Source organism: Oncorhynchus clarkii, chromosome 8, assembly GCF_045791955.1.
Source record: "Oncorhynchus clarkii lewisi isolate Uvic-CL-2024 chromosome 8, UVic_Ocla_1.0, whole genome shotgun sequence".
Lineage (NCBI taxonomy): Eukaryota > Metazoa > Chordata > Actinopteri > Salmoniformes > Salmonidae > Oncorhynchus > Oncorhynchus clarkii.
In genome coordinates, this window is record NC_092154.1 from 36212469 (window position 1) to 36230116 (window position 17648).

The 17648-nt window shown below is 41.1% G+C and overlaps 1 protein-coding gene across 1 annotated transcript; it reads right to left on the bottom strand.

The window, feature by feature from the left end:
- Positions 1-1701: 1701 nt before the first annotated feature.
- LOC139415657 (homeobox protein OTX2-like) lies at positions 1702-4487 on the bottom strand. Its single transcript, XM_071163770.1, has 3 exons — positions 4122-4487; positions 3491-3642; positions 1702-3202 (listed from the first exon to the last, which is right to left on the bottom strand). Exons 1-3 carry the CDS (start codon positions 4216-4218, stop codon positions 2585-2587), a joined length of 867 nt encoding a protein of 288 aa, XP_071019871.1. The 5' UTR covers positions 4219-4487; the 3' UTR covers positions 1702-2584.
- Between the last annotated feature and the right edge of the window lie 13161 nt (positions 4488-17648).

Below are 17648 nucleotides of genomic sequence, written 5' to 3' on the forward strand. Positions count from 1 at the left end.
GATCCGTTTTTTCAAATTGTTTGGATAGCCTACATTTCCTGATGATTGACTCAGAAATAGGTGTTAGCCTAACATTTAATAATCTCAGCAGCACCGGACAATATGAATCATTTTGGGATATTTCTCAAATGACCAATTTCCACACACAATCCACCTGCCACCCTGACACCTTCTACAATGCTAAACTAGTATGGAATTTTCTAGACGCAGTGCAGACAATTTGATCAACAGACTTGGGCCATTGATTAGGCCTACTGCTATTGATTGATGTTGACTGCATTGTCTCTCCTGCTTTCAACAAGTAGCTAATTGGCTTCAACAAGTCATGAGAGCACAAGCATCCCAATTCTAAAGAATTTCCTAGCTCTTTTGCCAATAATTGGGAAAAAGATCAGAATTGGGCTACCTGTGTAAACGCATAAGCACATATGCCCTGGATGTGCAGCACATCTGATGTTTTAGATTCAATTGAAATGCATTTCAATAAGTATTTCCCGTTTGATAGGCATATACTCATTTTGTAAAATTATACAATATATTGATCTATCATCATAGCGTGTTCATGCAGAAATAATGCTGTAAAATCAATACCTTTGTTGGTGTTGTCTTTTTACTGACCAATGCATGCTATGATTATAGACGAATTTGTTTTTTCTTCTGTCCATTTGTGGATTTAGACCAATAACACATTGGTCCCCGTTGTAGTCCTACATTGAGATTTTATAGTTATCCACAAAAATAATGTAAAAAAGGTCAATTTCCCCTTTCTAAAAAAAATATACATAATTGCAGCAGTTTTTTCTCAAGCCGCTAACGCCACCAATTAGGCCTTTCTAACCTCGTGGAAAAGAGAATTGCCCCTGTCGATTGGTGCTAATTCAAGTTCAAACTGACAACAAAACAGTTCAAACCAGCAACAAGCATAGAGTGACATTGACATGGGTCATACAACTCCAGAATGTATGGTTTATACTGTGTTTGTTTTCTCCTCCCTTCTGAAAGACCTTAGCCAAGCTGACACTTTCCTTTCGTTTTTATAACCAATAACAAAATGCCCGTCTGAGTTTGATTTTAACAGGACGTGTCTTATATGAAATGTAGGCCTAATAGCCTAAAGTGTTTTTATACTGCATTATTATGATTATTTCTATATGTGGTGAATGTAATAGTTACAATTCTGACAAACACATAAGTCCTATTTTCAGTTGGGAAAATGTGCGTTTTCCTCGCCTGATTTGCTGACATCCAAGGCGGGATTTTTGCAAAGCTTTTAAAAACGTAGTCCTTTTTAGCAGACAATTTAGTGGGACTTTGAATGTTGGTTAGTGATGAAGGGCTTCTTGGAAAGCCGCTTCGTGTGAACTGGACAGTGGTTAGCTGCCCTCTGAACCAAACAAGGCCCGTCAGTGAAATGTTGGATTATCCTCCCGGAAAACGGGATTAGCATAGTTTTCCCATACTGCACATTCCTGCTACTGACACTTTAACTGTGTGTGTGTGTGTGTGTGTTTGTATGTGTGTCTGCGTGCTCCGAAAATTTGCTTGGTTTGATTTAAAATAACATTGTTGAAATATGCATCATGTTTTATGTAATATGCATTACTTTCACTGAAACTCGAATGTTGCGTTGACAGAAAAAGTAACAACATCGAGGCTTAAAAAATGTACATGTTTTTATGAAGTTAAACAGGCGACACGGGATCAGTTCAAACGTTCTTTATTTGTGTGCTTGGCAGTTTGGCATAACAACCTTGAGCTGTATTTGGTCATTGATGGACACTGATGTTTCAGGCAACGTTGCTGTTCATTGACTCCGCCACTCACACTGTTTGAGAACTCCCTATTTCAACTAATATTTCATCATAATAACTTATCATTTGAAACACTTGGACATTTTTTTTTATCCATTCACAGCTGGGTGATCGCAGATGGGAAACTCAGAATTGCATACAAGGAATCACAGTCTCAAAAAGCTAACAATGATAGAGAAGATGAAAAACACGTAGTGGGACATTTATGAGCACACGAATACTGGTTGATTGTCTCTTGGAACTAGTGTCTTAAGCATTTTTCATAAATTAAATAGTGCATCCAGGTTCGCCTCAAAGGCGCGCGCACAGAGATGTGCGGGTACACACACACACACATACGCACGCACGCACAATGCTTTGATCAAAGGGCCCCTTTAGCTTGCCAACCAAGAGGAGAGGGTCGGGGAGTCGTAAGAAGCTTATGGAAAGCTGACCAATTCCACGCGCTTAACCGAGGTTTGGAACTTCTCTTGATCATTTTCTTCTTGGGTAACAATTTTGTTTCATGTCCTTGATCAAAGTTAAACAGAGTTCACTCTGAATTTTCAATAAATTAACCCAACAGGTGTGACGCAGTCAGACAGACAGACAGAGCGGCAGCTCCCCTCCTCTCCCACTGCTGCTGCTGGGGTAATAGTTTGACAGACACTAAGGCCCAGTCGTTGGAAAACGTTCCCTTTCGGCGACTCATTCACTGCCAACCTGGGCCCACCGGATTGACTGGCCTTTATTTCACCACATTGTGAAAAGATAATGTAATTCACTCATTCTTCTCACAACACCTGAAATTTCCACGACGACTGGTCTTTGTAATCCAAACAATCCGCGTTGAAGTTGAGTTTCCAGGCCGCGGCCTGGTCTTTGTAATCCAGGCAGTCTGTGGGACCGCTGAAGCCCAGTCCCGCTGCCCCATAACCCTGCGTGGCGAGGGAAGAAGCCGGGCTCAGGTGGCTGGATACCCCGTTGCTGCCCATGGGGCTCATTGTGGAGCCCGCCGTGGAGAGCTGGTGGTGCATAGGCGCCAAGTAAGACCCGCAGTCCATCCCGCTGAAATACGATGAGGATCCGGTGTAGCCCTGGCTGTATCCGGACGCCTGGGTGTAGGTCATCGGGTACGACCGTTGCATACAAGAGGAGGAGGAGGTAGAGAGTGGGTCAGAGAGAGGAGAGATGGAGGCCGGGCTCCAGATGGACACCGGTGCACTGCTGCTGCTCACGGCCGGGATTGAGGTGCTGGGGGGCGGTGTGAATTGGCCGCTGGCACCGCTCTCTGAGCTGGCTTCTCTGATGGGGGAACTTTTCTTCTTGACGGGTCTGGTCTTGCTCTGCGCGCCGCTCTGTGACTGCTGTGCCTGCTGGCGACACTTCGCCCGTCGGTTTTTAAACCATACCTGAAAGAAGGGTAAATATTAAAATAAAACAATGTGTTATAGCGTTTCCTTCATGTTTTATTGCAATACAGTCATCTATCTATACAGTGGATGCAAAAGAAAACACTGGTAGGCTTATTCACTGGGAGATGAACACTCCATCAAATGAATAGAGTGGAGAAGGCACTCACTCTCTGAAGTGGCGGCTGGGTGCTTGACTTCTCAAGCCCAAATTAATGAGCTGTGTGAGTGGCCTTCTCTCAGAATCTGGATGGACGCATGTTTTTACGCAATGGCCCAGGAACTTACCTGAACACGAGACTCAGGTAGGTTGATCTTCAGGGCCACCTCCTCGCGCATGAAGATGTCTGGGTAGCGCGTCTTGGCGAACAAGTTCTCCAGAATGTCCAGCTGAGCACGCGTAAAGGTCGTCCTCTCTCGCCTCTGTTTACGAGGGGTGGCTGTATGAGGAAGAGTAAACATTCATTATAAGACTACAAATACAAAAATGTTATGGCTTTAGAGGAAATTTCAGACAGGGAATATTTGTCCTTTGATCAGACCTAATTTGCATAAGTTTTACAATAGTTTTACATGACTCTTGTTTGTTTAGGACCATTGCTAGTAATAATTTACATTTACACCCACAAAGACCATCAGAAAATTAGTTATGATCCCCTGATAGTTTAGATCATTCACTATAGGTCTAAGCAAAATTATAATGTTTATAAAGCCAGTCGAAATTATTGATTTAAGGCCAATGATTTTAAAAAATCTAATTATACATTGGTTTATTTTATTTAGCCTGTTTTAGCGTATCGATCATCATTTCGAAATAGACAAGACATTTCACAAAGACAAGCTATGCAATAAGCCATTTTACGTTATTTTACTATTTAATGGTTATTTGTAAGAGATGTGAAGTATTCCATGCCCTCACCTGGATAGCCGACAGACGGATGGAGTAGGTCCATCCCGGAGGCAGACAAACTCAGGCCGTTGACTGTATAAGGTGGCTGCTTCAGATAAGACATCATTCTAGCCTCCGATCGAAGGGCAAAGTTGGAGAGAATTTTGAAAACAGAAAGTTCTATAAAAATACCCTTTTAGTTGAGTCCTCAAGAGTTGGGTTCTTCTCAATTATTCTGTCCAATACCTGAACAGAGCACGACAGGAAAGAGAGAAGGTTGTTTTGGTTAGACGATAAGTCCTTGGTTTTTCGCTGGAGTCGTTACACACTCTTTACACAGCGAGGTGAATTTAAAAAATGAGCGTCGCCCTGTACGCCCAGCGCTCTTAAAGCAGACCGGAGACCCCCAGCTGTCCTTGTGGACTGAGGATGCTCTGTCTGTCTGACAAACGTACCCTACTCTCTCTCTCTCTCTCTCTCTCTCTCTCTTTCTCACACACACACACACACACACACACACACACACACACACACACACACACACACACACACACACACACACACACACACACACACACACACACCACTACCACAACCAAAAACATCCAATAATTTCATCATGCCTTCTCGGAGAACAAAACATTCTCGTTAAAATGCGCACACACATTGGGCCAAACAAGGCAAGGCGCCTATTACCATAGTACCCACATGTTAGCATCAGCCAATTGTCTCCAGAATAGACGGCATGATTGGGGGCCATTTGCAAAGACAAAGCCCGCTGTTGACCAAATAAATAATGCTGATAACAAAATAGCCTTTGGCGACAAACAAAAGAGATAATTCTGTACACCCAGAGCTCTCCATTTTCAGGCAATGAAACTAGCACGGCATCTTTAATTCTATCCATACGGCCTTTTGTCTGCTAAAACTGTTAAATCTCTTGTGGTGAAAATTAAAATGTGAACGGCAATTTAGCAAAATAACTAGAAACTTGGGGGTACTCTTCCATTATTGTAATTCCATCTGACATTATTGACACTCCCTGGGCGATTTCCACGTAATTAATAGCTCCCGGTAATTAGATTTAGGTGGTGAGACTATGGAAGAGTGTTGATTAGCAAAAACTACTTCATCTTAATCTAAACATACACCGCAATTAAGAGCCGATCATATTTCTCTCATTCGGTGGAGTCTCCTTTTTAGAGAGAGCTATTTCTTTTGGCATTAAAACGGTTCTACACGAAATTACATTTTTCTCTACATAAACGCTACTAAATAGAATTCCATACCTAATGTACCCTACAATGTAAGGGTTAATACAGGAATTATTAGGTGAGTTTGTTTGTAATGAATAGGAACCAACCAACAATCTAGCCATTCCAGATAGGAAACCCGCTGCATCCTCCTGAAGTGATGTGGATATATATATCATAGTCCCTTAACGGTGAAAAATATGTATACATATTGATAGTACTCATAGAACAAGGCCTACATTTCATTTTTTGTTGTTGTCATTTAACAGAGGCTCTTAGCCAGAGCGTCTAAAGTAGCAATTAGGGTTAAGTGCCTTGCTCAAGGGCACATCGATAGATTTTCCACCTAGTCGGCTCGGCTGACACGGTTAATCCCTGAGATACCAGCTACCCCATTGGAATTCTATTTTGACTTTGGCCTATAAAAAACAACAAAATACAAAAATGCAAACACAAGATCACAGGGTGAAGTGTATTACAACGTCATAACTAAGGATACATTTAATGTTTGTTTATGAAACGAATAGGCAATAACAATGTGTGGCAAATCAAAAAGCCTACAGTTATCAAAGTTGTTACATTCAAGTTGATCGTGGAAATGTTCGTTGTAGGCCATGGGCTCCTTCCTACATTACAATCATTCTGCACCTATCTGTAGAATCGAAGTTACAACGTTGAGTTCCCTCCTCTCGTGCACGTAGTCAACCCTAGGATACTTCATGTGTATATAACCTATATAACGGCCACCGGGCTCAATCTGTCACTTCTTTTACCCAGACCCCGTCTACAGGTTGCCCCACACCCGTTCAATAATAATTACCCTGTCCAATAATTAATTATTATTGCACACAAGTTTTTTATTTTTTTATAAGAATTTAACGAGATAATCCGGACGGCACGCGCTGCCCTGATTAGGACGCTAAACCGCGACTCCGCGCGCTCCGCATTCGGGCTGATTAATTTTCTGCGTCACGAAAATAAAACAAAGGCTGGCATTGTGTTTATTAAGCCAGCTGACTGTCAGACAACCTGCTCCAACCCTCACTCACTTTCCCAAACTGATACAGGTCGCATACTAACAATAATAATAACAATAATAATAGTAGGCTATATAGCCTAATGAATAAAGGCTATATCCTTAGGGCTATAGTCTATTGAAACAGTGAAAAAAATGTGTTATCTTTATAATTAATTTCGAAAATTCTGTTCAGACAACTTTTTGTGATGTTTTAACTGCAAATTCAAGACCTTTCTACAGTTCACGTCCGTATGCAGCGAACTATAAAACCAAGACAGAGTGCACATTATTCACAATCAACATCATATTTCCTCCTCTTGTTGAATATAGGGTTACAGAATGTGTTTGGCTCCGTCCACAGCCAATTATGCTAGTGGCTTTATAGCCTCCAGTGCAGCCGGCATGGCCAGAGAGGTGAGGGGTGGAAAACGTTTTTTTTTTTTCAAACACGCCTTCCCAATTATCGCTCCATGCAAAGGTATTTCCATCACAAAGAGCACTTGATGCTATTGAAAAATAGATAAATACACGATAGAGATGAGATGCTTGGAAATTACTAGCACTGTTAGCAAAACGTTTGCCTTAATTAAAGAATGCAAGCAAAAAATACATAAACCAATGCAGTTCTGTGGATGGATGAAACTGTATAGAATGTTACTCTGGCAAGCAGAATATGAATCTTACACCGAGCAATACTGATCAAAGTATTTCTAACCTATTATGCAGACTTGACACTTGCCTGGTATTAATGCTTCGTCCGTCTTCGGCGCTCCTTAACTAAACTTTGAAGGAAATAGTATGAGAGATAGAAATGTAAGTTTAAACCAATTATATGACAACGTCGTGATGTATTCGTGTTTTCAGAAAACGTGAGCGAGTGTTGCTCATTTTATCCAGGGGAAGATTAGCTAAATAACCTTGACAGCCAATGGAATAAAGCGAGGAAAATGATGGGGAGTGATGTTGAACCTTTCCACGCGACGTAGGCCTACTGAAATGCTAATGGATGGATTAAATGTGTTTTGGATTTGTTGTGACTGTCGTCACCGCAGCCCATATCATATACAGGATTGTAGTTTATATCAATGCTATCAGTGTCATTAAAAAGATCACCTAGGTCTCCCGAAAAGAGCTCGCGTCCTAGATGAGCGATCAATTGACGTGTCCCCCCGGAGCGCACCGCTGCGCAGTGATTTGTGGCAAAGGTGACCATGACGCGCGAAGAGCAATCAAACGATTAATTATGCCAATAAGTGTTTCACACACATAAACCATGTCTCCACGGTATATTAGGGTGAAGAGCACTACACGAGGTATCGTCTTCGGTCGTTCGTGCTTTAATCAGTTTAGTTGTTTTTGCTCCATTTTATTTCAACTCAGTTTGAACCAAAAATCCAAATTACAGGCTAGCCGATATTTCACCACCACGAAATATCAAACATGTTTTAATTATTTTGTAAATAATGTTTGCAAAATCATTATGCCTAAACGAGAATAAATGTTTGTTGGTCGACTGCACTGATTTAGAAGTGGTGAAGTTCTAGCTAGGCCTCACCGTGAGGAAGGGGATTGGGAATATAAATTATTGGGGACCTGACTGTCACGGTTTGGTAAATGTAACCCTCTCAGAGAGATTTAAAAACTCTGGCACATGCAGCACCCCTCATCTCTCTCTCTCTCTCTCTCTCTCTCTCTCTCTCTCTCTCTCTCTCTCTCTCTCTCTCTCTCTCTCTCTCAAACAACCCCCTTCTCACACATCTACAGGCTACTCACATCATACTGCTATTCCCTCAGAAATAATATCCTTCATCCTACTTTATTTTACTGAAAAAAATATCTAGATGTTTCAATTTTCAGCAGAAATATGACTATAGCATTACGTTTTTTTTTGGGGGGGGGGGGGGGGGGACTGTCAAAATATTTGTTTAATGTCTTACTGTCATTTTGAGCTTTTTGAATTTTGAGAGAAAATTAATATTTTAGTATATTTCAAAATGCTTTTTCAAGAACGAATTCACCCAGCTTGTCTGTGAATACAACCGCTACTTTTTGTTTCCTTCACCCACGCCTCCCCCTCCCTCCTCCCTCTCCCATTTCTGTCCTTGGGGACAGGTTGAGTTTTTGGGATTAGCGTCTGAATTTGATTACCCAGCAAGCTAATTGTTACCAGTGCTCTTTTCACTGTCTAGTTGTTATTGCATTGGTAGCAGCCTACTCACTAGTTTAGGTGCTAAATCTTCTGCAAAATAATAGCCGTGTCCTAGTAATTTCTCTCTCCTTTCTTTTTATGCGCCTATACGGATTCTCTTTAAATGTTGCAATTTGATTGTGGTTTAAAAAAAGGAATCATAAAAAGGTTCATGTTAAAAAGCAGTGTTCTTATGACGTTTATCTTGTGCTTATTGCTTATGACCATCTGCTATAAGAATACATGGCCCAAAGGTCAGGCTCCCGAACCAAGCCTATTTTGCAAGAGTTTGGTCTATAGAAACGAAAAAGTTGAAGTTTCAAACGCTTTCAAATTTAAGTGAAATTTGGAATGCTATTTAAATTAATATCAAATAGCCCACAGTGATAAGTCTTTCGACTTCATAATATTTTCAAGAGAACCCTAAATGATTAAATAAACAACTAATATCTCTAACATTTCGTTTCCCATGTTTCTCAGAAGCGTGAAGCCCTAATGCTCATGGCTCGTGCTGTCGCCTTTCATCTCGAGCTCTGATACATAATTCATCGGTAAATATCGCATAGCCCCGGGGAGCGCTCGCGCTAAACGGGGCTCTGATTGTAAAAGGTGAACGCGCTTGTTAACGTCAGTGACAATATGCCCTCCCTCTGACTCCCGGCCAATTGAAGGAGTCATGGTTTCTCCTGCTGCTAGGGAGACGAATTGGAGTCTTTAAGAATCGTGGGACCGGAATAGGCTCACAGTAAAGGTCCATACATGCACGATAGGGTCCCTTTTTAAGTGTAGTCAACTGTTTGTAATGTAATAATACTACTAATAATAATATTTGTAATAATAATAATAATAACAACAATACTCATAATCATAAGCAAGTAATAAAGATAATTGAACTTATAATAATAATAATAATGTCATTACAGTGTCATTACCCATTACTAAAAATAGAGTGATCAAATTATTGTTGTCTTATAGTGTTTTTTTTTAATACACTCAGTATATTGTATACTAAATCCAAATCAATGATGTCATAGTTCAGTTCAATGGCATTCAACTGTCCAACCCAAGGTCAGATCAATGTCTTGGCCCACTCACTCACCCCCATCTGTCACACACACACACACACACACACACACACACACACACACACACACACACACACACACACACACACACACACACACACACACACACCATCTGCACCATACATCTACAGTGTTATGAATTTTTTGATGAGCATGCTGGTGACATATAAGTATTGAAGATGGCATCAATGTTGACCCATCATTACAGCTAGACAATACAGCAGGTGGTTACATTCAAAAGTAGCAGTTATGAAGCTAAGCCTGTTTCTGTTTGCCTCATTCTACCATTGTCCACGTCACTGCAACTCAGGTAACCTCAGGTGAGAATGTGTTCGTACCTGGTTCCTACCATTGAGACTCTTCTTACATTGTCAAATTACCTGGTAAAAGTAGAAAAGTCGTCCATCTTTCCCCTCCTTGTAGTCTTCAGTATCTAACTACAGGGGCCGAGTCATATGATTGACAGAAGGGCCCAAAGGACTAATTTAAACTATTATTATTAGGGGATCAGTTGGGAGATGGCAATATATGAGATCCTATAGCCACAACTCTCAATATACAGAAACCTACATATACTCATACAATAACTACAGTATGTACTGTACATATACAGGCATCTGAACATAGGGCATATAGATAAACACGCATACACTATAAAAAGTCATTTGAAGTAATTAGTTCTGCTAAAAAAAAAATGTTTTGTTTAGAAACCTGTTGCCTAGAACCATTTGAGTAACTCAACTCATAGTATTTCAGTGTTCAATACCTAAAGTAATAAAGTGACATCTCAATTCTTTTTTAAGTTGTGAATACTTAAATGTTTTGTGTTTTGGGAACTTTTTTACACTAAATTGCATTATGTTTATTGAACTATAATGGCTGAAGTTTCTTGAACATTGATATTTGTTGAAGAAAACATATCAATGTAGGGTCCCTTCAACCTACCTGTGTTACAATTATTTTTCAAGTGTAAGTAGTAAGTTGTTCTGATTAGTAATTGTCAGTGGTCATGTCTTAATATTTAACATTGTTATACGTGTTAGCAGCCACCTTGTTGAGCACAGTGCTCATTCCTCTAAGCACAGGTATTCCCAAACTGGGTTACGCACGGGATATGCCGTCAGGGGTACACCAAAAAAAATGCGATTCACATTTAAAAACTATATATATTATTATTTATTTTTTTTAAACAATTTCAAACAGTATTTTCTAACGGGGCTATACATTTGGGGGAGGTTTTTCACTCGCCAGAGCAGCCTTGTTTCACGGCCAAAAATAAAATGAAACCGTCTAGTGTTCAGCGAAATAACAACACAATGTCAAATACAGGTAGCCGAGTCAAATTATTAACATCCAATCACATTAACCGTTACTCTCTCGCGGGAATTCCACTAGCTGCTGCTCATTCTGTTTGCTCTAAAATTGATAAATGGATACAGAAAGTAAGGCCCACATCCATAGAGACACATACAAGCTCTACTGGTAGTACTGCTACTGGCAGCAGTACTACACCTGCACATGTTGACGACACAAGTTGTTCTGCTTCCACAAGCACATCCAATGCTAGCATCAGTAATTCTACATTTGTTGTTAGCCCAGCTAGCATGGACACTGACAGTTGTGAATCTGATGCAGCTGAAGAGCTACTCCTCCCGAATGGACCATCGAAGAGACGCAAATATGATGAGAACTACATTGATTTAGGGTTCACTTATATTGGGAGTAGTGCCTTTCCTCAGCCACAGTGTGTTATATGTGCAAAAGTACTATCTTACAACTTGATGAAACCTTCACTCTTGTGCAGATATTTAGAAACAAAACATGCCAATTTGAAAAATAAGCCACAAGAGTTTTTTGAGCGAGAGTGAAGATGACTTTAGAGTAGTAAGACATGTATAAAAGCAACAGATACCATTAATAAGAAGGGGCTAGACGCGTCTTATATGGTGAGCTACCGAGTGGCTAGGACAGGCAAGCCCCATACTATTGTGGAGGACTTAATTCCTCCTGCTGGCATAGATATGGCTGGGACAATGCTGGGGGAAAGGCCAAAAAAACTATACAGACAATGCCTTCATCAAACAACACTGTTTCACGACACATCAGTGACATGGCAGGAGATGTTTTGAAACAGACGTGGCGGGCCTGGCACAGCTGCTGGTATATGTCTGTTTATGAGGGGTCAATTAAGGAAGACATCCTCTTCTGCAAACCACTGGAAACCAGGATAACAGGAGAGGATACATTTTTAAAATACTGGACAGCTTTGTGACATCAAATGGACTTTGGTGGTCAAGATTTGTTGGTATCTGTACTGACGGCGCAAAAGCCATGACAGGGAGACATAGTGGAGTGGTAACGCGCGTTCAAGCAGTTGTTCCCGAAGGCCACTTGGGGACACTGCAGCATCCACCAAGAGGCTCTTGCTGCCAAAGGAATGCCTGAGAGCTTGAAAGGCATTTTGGACACTACAGTAAAAATGGTTAACTTTGTTAAAGCAAGGCCCCTGAACTCTCGTGTATTTTCTGCACTATGCAATGATATGGGCAGCGACCATGTACCTCTTTTACGATATACAGGAAGTGCACTGGTTATCAAGGGGCAAAGTATTGACTTGTTTTTGTATTTGAGAGATGAGGTTAAAGTTTTCTTTACTGACCATAATTTTCACTTGTCTGACTGCTTTCATGATGACGAGTTCCTCACACGACTAGCCTATCTGGGTGAAGTTTTTTCTCGCCTGAATTATATGAATCTAGGATTACAGGGACTCTTCGCAACAATATTCAATGGGCGGTACAAAATTGAGGCTATGATTAAGAAGTTGGAGCTCTTCTCTGTCTGCATTAACAAGGACAACACACAGATCTTTCCATCATTGTATGATTCTTTGTGTGCAAATGAACTCAAGTTACAGACAATGTCAAATGTGATATAGCGAAGCACCTGAGTGAGTTCAGTGTGCAATTACGCAGGTACTTTTCCGAAAGTGCCCTGCCTCCAGTCCACTTACTGACATCTGAATTAGAGAGCCTCATCGAAATTGGCAAATCGCGCTGTTAAGACACCGATGCCCTTTGCAACCACCTACCTATGTGAGAGTGGATTCTCGGCCCTCACTAGCATGACAACTAAATACAGGCTCAGACTGCGTGTGGAAAATGATTTAAGACTGAGACTCTCTCCAATACAACCCAACAATGCAGAGTTACATGCATCCTTTCAAGCACACCCTTCTCATTAACCTGTGGTGAGTTATTCACCATTTTCTTTGAACAAAAAAGGTTTTATATGTAAGATGGTTAAATAAAGAGCAACATTATTGATTATTATTATATTATTATTTGTGCCCTGGTCCTATAAGTGCTCTTTGTCACTTCCCTCGAGCCGGGTTGTGACAAAAAACTCACACTCATTCTTAGGTTTAATAAATGTACCGTATAGTGTGTGGCAGGCTTACAATGATGGCAAAAAAACTACATTTGAGAGTGCGCTGACCCTGGTGCTTGAGGGGGTACTCAGGCGGAGGTTGAATGTTTGAAGTGGTACGGGACTATAAAAAGTTTGGGAACCACTGCTAGCAGTAACTAGAGGTAGAGCTGTAACCAGTCATCGTTGAGCACTGTGCTCACTCATCTAGCAGCAACTGGAGGTAGAACTGTAACCAGTCATCGTTGAGCACTGTGCTCACTCATCTAGCAGCAACTGGAGGTAGAGCTGTAACCAGTCATCGTTGAGCACTGTGCTCACTCATCTAGCAGTAGCTAGAGGTAGAGCTGTAACCAGTCATCGTTGAGCACTGTGCTCACTCATCTAGCAGCAACTGGAGGTAGAGCTGTAACCAGTCATTGTTGAGCACTGTGCTCATTCATCTAGCAGCAACATGAAGTAGAGCTGTAACCAGTCATCGTTGAGCACTGTGCTCACTCATCTAGCAGCAACAGGAGGTAGAGCTGTAACCAGTCATCGTTGAGCACTGTGCTCACTCATCTAGCAGCAACAGGAGGTGGAGCTGTAACCAGTCATCGTTGAGCACTGTGCTCACTCATCTAGCAGCAACTGGAGGTAGAGCTGAACACATTACAGGATGCTGCATTAGCCTCTGTCATTAAGAATGGTGCACATGACCTTGTTGATGGTCGGAATGGCTTGTCTTGTTATTGAACATCAATTTGCCCGACAGCTTTGATATCGTGTTCCTCATGATCAGTTGCAACTCATAGCATAACATACTGCTTGATACTATTTTAGAAATATACTTTTCTTTCTTCAAACATGCATACAACAGTGTAGAAGTATCATGAAGTCAAAACATTTTGAAGTACCTAATCCTCTTAAAACAGAGCCACATGGCACTTTTAAGTATTCAAAACTTGTAAAAATCTAATAATTATGTATCAGCACAACACAGATGAATCAAATGTGTTTTACTCAAATATTAATGTGTCTGACTACGACTTTATTGTTTGAAGTAAAGATGTGAAACATATTAGAATCAAGCAAAAATAAGTTATTTAATACATGTTATATTGACTTTAAAATATTAAATAAACATAACTTCTAAAAACTAAATTACTTTAGATTAGCAGAACACAAATAAATCAAGTTATATTTACTCAATAACCTAATGTTTGTTAACAATAGTCAGAAACATTAAGTGCTAAGAAATCTAATTTATACATGAGTTAGTATCACTATTAGGATTTGAGTTCTACCGACCATTGGAGTAGCGGCTACTCAATTTCTTTAATGAGTTCCTTTTGAAAGTGCACATAACTGAGTGTCTGTGGGAGGTTGGGGTGCCTCGTCCCTGCTGGTACCTTGGTAACCTCCACAACTAGCTCTCACAGTTTCACTTCAGATTTAGAAGTTCATCCCATGTTTTTCAAACGTCAAATTTCGATATTGTGGCAAATGTCAAATTTCAAAATTGTGGCAGACGTCAAATTTCAAAGTGTTCAAGGTTAAATTTAGGCATTGACTCGGAAATCTAAAAGTTAGGCATTAACTCCGAATGGTTAAGTTAAGGGTTAAGGCTTAAACAAAGGGTTATAGGCTTAAAACAAACTTTCTAAAAAATAAAATCAACTTTCTAGTACTGGATTTGAACTTGCAACCTTTGAAATCAGGGGCTGATGATTACACCCATGCTCCATCCCGTTCCACAATGTCCAAGCAAATCCAAAATCTACTTGAAGGTAACAGCGCTTGCTGTTGCCCCTAGTGGCCAGTTTCCACATCGTCTCCTGACATCCTCAGAAATGGATGGATGTTGAATACTGACTTGTATCACAGGGTGACCTGGCTGAACCTCCCAGGACCTGTGGGTAGTGTTATGCCAACGAGAGGCCTCCAACCTGGACAGTACTTTTCAGGCTCTGGTCCCTGGAGGGCCCAGACCCCCACAGTGAGAGGTAGGGAGGGGGAGGGATGGAGGAGGGCCAAACAAAAACACACCCTGTGATCCAAACAGCAAACAGCCCACCTACTAACGCTCAGCATCTGGAGGCAATGACACACACACACACCTATTCACATTCTGATGTCACTGACCGCCCACACAAACAAACACACACACAGGTTCACAAACGACTATACACACCTATGTACACACATGCCCATTCACACAAACACAGTACTCACATACAGTGTAACTACCAACTACACACACACACACACACACACACACACACACACACACACACACACACACACACACACACAAACAGGTTTTATTGATTAAAACACTAACTTAGAGTTGCATATAGCTCAAGTGTCTGTGAAAATGATATGAGGTTATAGGAATTTAAAATAGTCTATGATGTGTTCACAGGTCATGGAAAAGTATTCAATTTTAGTTTAATTCTATTCAGAAATGGATCAGTGAAATCAATCTAAAACGGCTTGTGAGCTATCAGCTAAAGCATTGAATCCAAAGAAACAGATTTAGAATTTGGCTAATACAGTGTCCTTTGTGTATTTACTTAAGATAGAAAACAGAGGTAAAGAGAAAAAAAGACAAAACAAAAACAGATGAACAAAGTTGGAAAAAGAGCAGGGGAGCAAAACAAAGATGGAGAGGGTTGGAAGAGGAGGAGTGGAAAGTTAATCCAAGCTGAATCGTTGGGTCCGGCTTCAGGAGTGACACTGAAAACAGTTTTTCTTTCTTTTCTTTCTTTTCCGTCCAAATTTTCTCTCCCCTCTCCCTCTCTTTTCTCTTCCTCCTGTGCCTCTCGCTATTTTTCAGCCTCCTTATCCTTTTTAATTAGAGGGGCTATTCTGCAGCATTGAAGGCCCTAATCCCCTACTGACCAACAATACAAAAAGGCAGCCTTTGAACAGCCGACCTGCACCCCCTGCACCCCCTGCCCCTGCACCCCCTGCCCCTGCACCCCCCACCACTCCAAACACTACCCAAGCACTCCAAGGCTCCCACCATTTGGAAAACCAGACATTGCCTCTTTTTCCAACTTTTTCCTACTTTTCGGACAAAGCGCAGAGGGTACCAAGTGCAAACTGAAAGTCTCTGAAAGATGTCAGAGTTCTGCCAAGACGCAAAGGTCAGAACTTGGATAACGTTTGGAGGAAAACTGTTTCCAAGAATTTTGACACTATTTTATTGAGTTCCTTCACTCTGAACATGTTTAGCTTTCTGTAACTACCAAGAGAGTACTCGAAAGTCCGCATTACTCTACAGCAGTGGTTCCCAAACTTTTTATAGTCCCGTACCCCTTCAAACGTTCAACCTCCAGCTGTGTACCCCCTTTGTCACAACCCAGCCTGTGGGAAGTGACAAAGAGCTCTTAAAGTACTAGGGAACAAATAATAATATAATAATAATCAATCATGTTGCTCTTTATTTAACAATCTTACATAGAAAACCTTATTTGTTCATCGGAAATTGTGAATAACTCACCACAGGTTAATGAGAAGGGTGTGCTTGAAAGGATGCACATAACTCTGCAATGTTGGGTTGTATTGGATAGAGTCTCACTCTTAAATAATTTTCCACACACAGTCTGAGCCTGTATTTAGTTTTCATGCTAGTGAGGGCCGAGAATCCACTCTCACATAGGTACGTGGTTGCAAAGGGCATCGGTGTCTTAACAGCGCGATTTGCCAAGGCAGGATCCTCTGAGCACAGCCCAATCTAGAAATCTGGCAGTGGCTTCTGATTAAATTACATTTTCACAGAACCGCTTGTTGCAATTTCAATGAGGCTGTTTTGTTCAGATATCGGTAAGTGGACTGGAGGCAGGGCATGAAAGAGATAACGAATCTAGTTCTTTGTGTCATCCGTTTTGGGAAAGTATCTGCGTAATTGGGCACCCAACTCATTCAGGTGCTTCGCTATATCACATTTGACATTGTACGTAAGCTTGAGTTCATTTGCACACAAAAAAATCAACTGTGTGTTGGCCAATCATGTGATAAACTTGTCATTATGAAAGCAGTCAGACAATTGAAAATTATGGTCAGTAAAGAAAACTTTAAGCTCGTCTCTCAATTTAAAACAAAAGTGTAAACACTCTGCCCCTTGATAACCATCGCACTTCTGTATGTTGTAAAAGCGTTACATGGTCGCTGCCCATATCATTGTATAGTGCCGAAAATACACGAGAGTTCAGGGGCTTTGCATTAACAAAGTTAACCATTTTCACTGTAGTGTCCAAAACGTCTATGAAGCTGTCAGGCATTCCTTTGGCAGCAAGAGCCTCTTGGTGGATGCTGCAGTGTACCCAAGTGGTGTCGGGAGAAACTGCTTGCACACGCGTTACCACTCCACTATGTCTCCCTGTCATGGCTTTTGAGCCATCAGTACAGATACCAACACATCTTGACCACCAAAGCCCATTTGACGTCACAAAGCTGTTCATTACTTTAAAATTATCCTCTTCTGTTGTCCTGGTTTCCAGTGGTTTGCAGAAGAGGATGTCTTCCTTAATTGACCCCCCATAAACATAACGGACATGTACCAGGAGCTGTGCCAGGCCCGCCACGTCTGTTGACTCA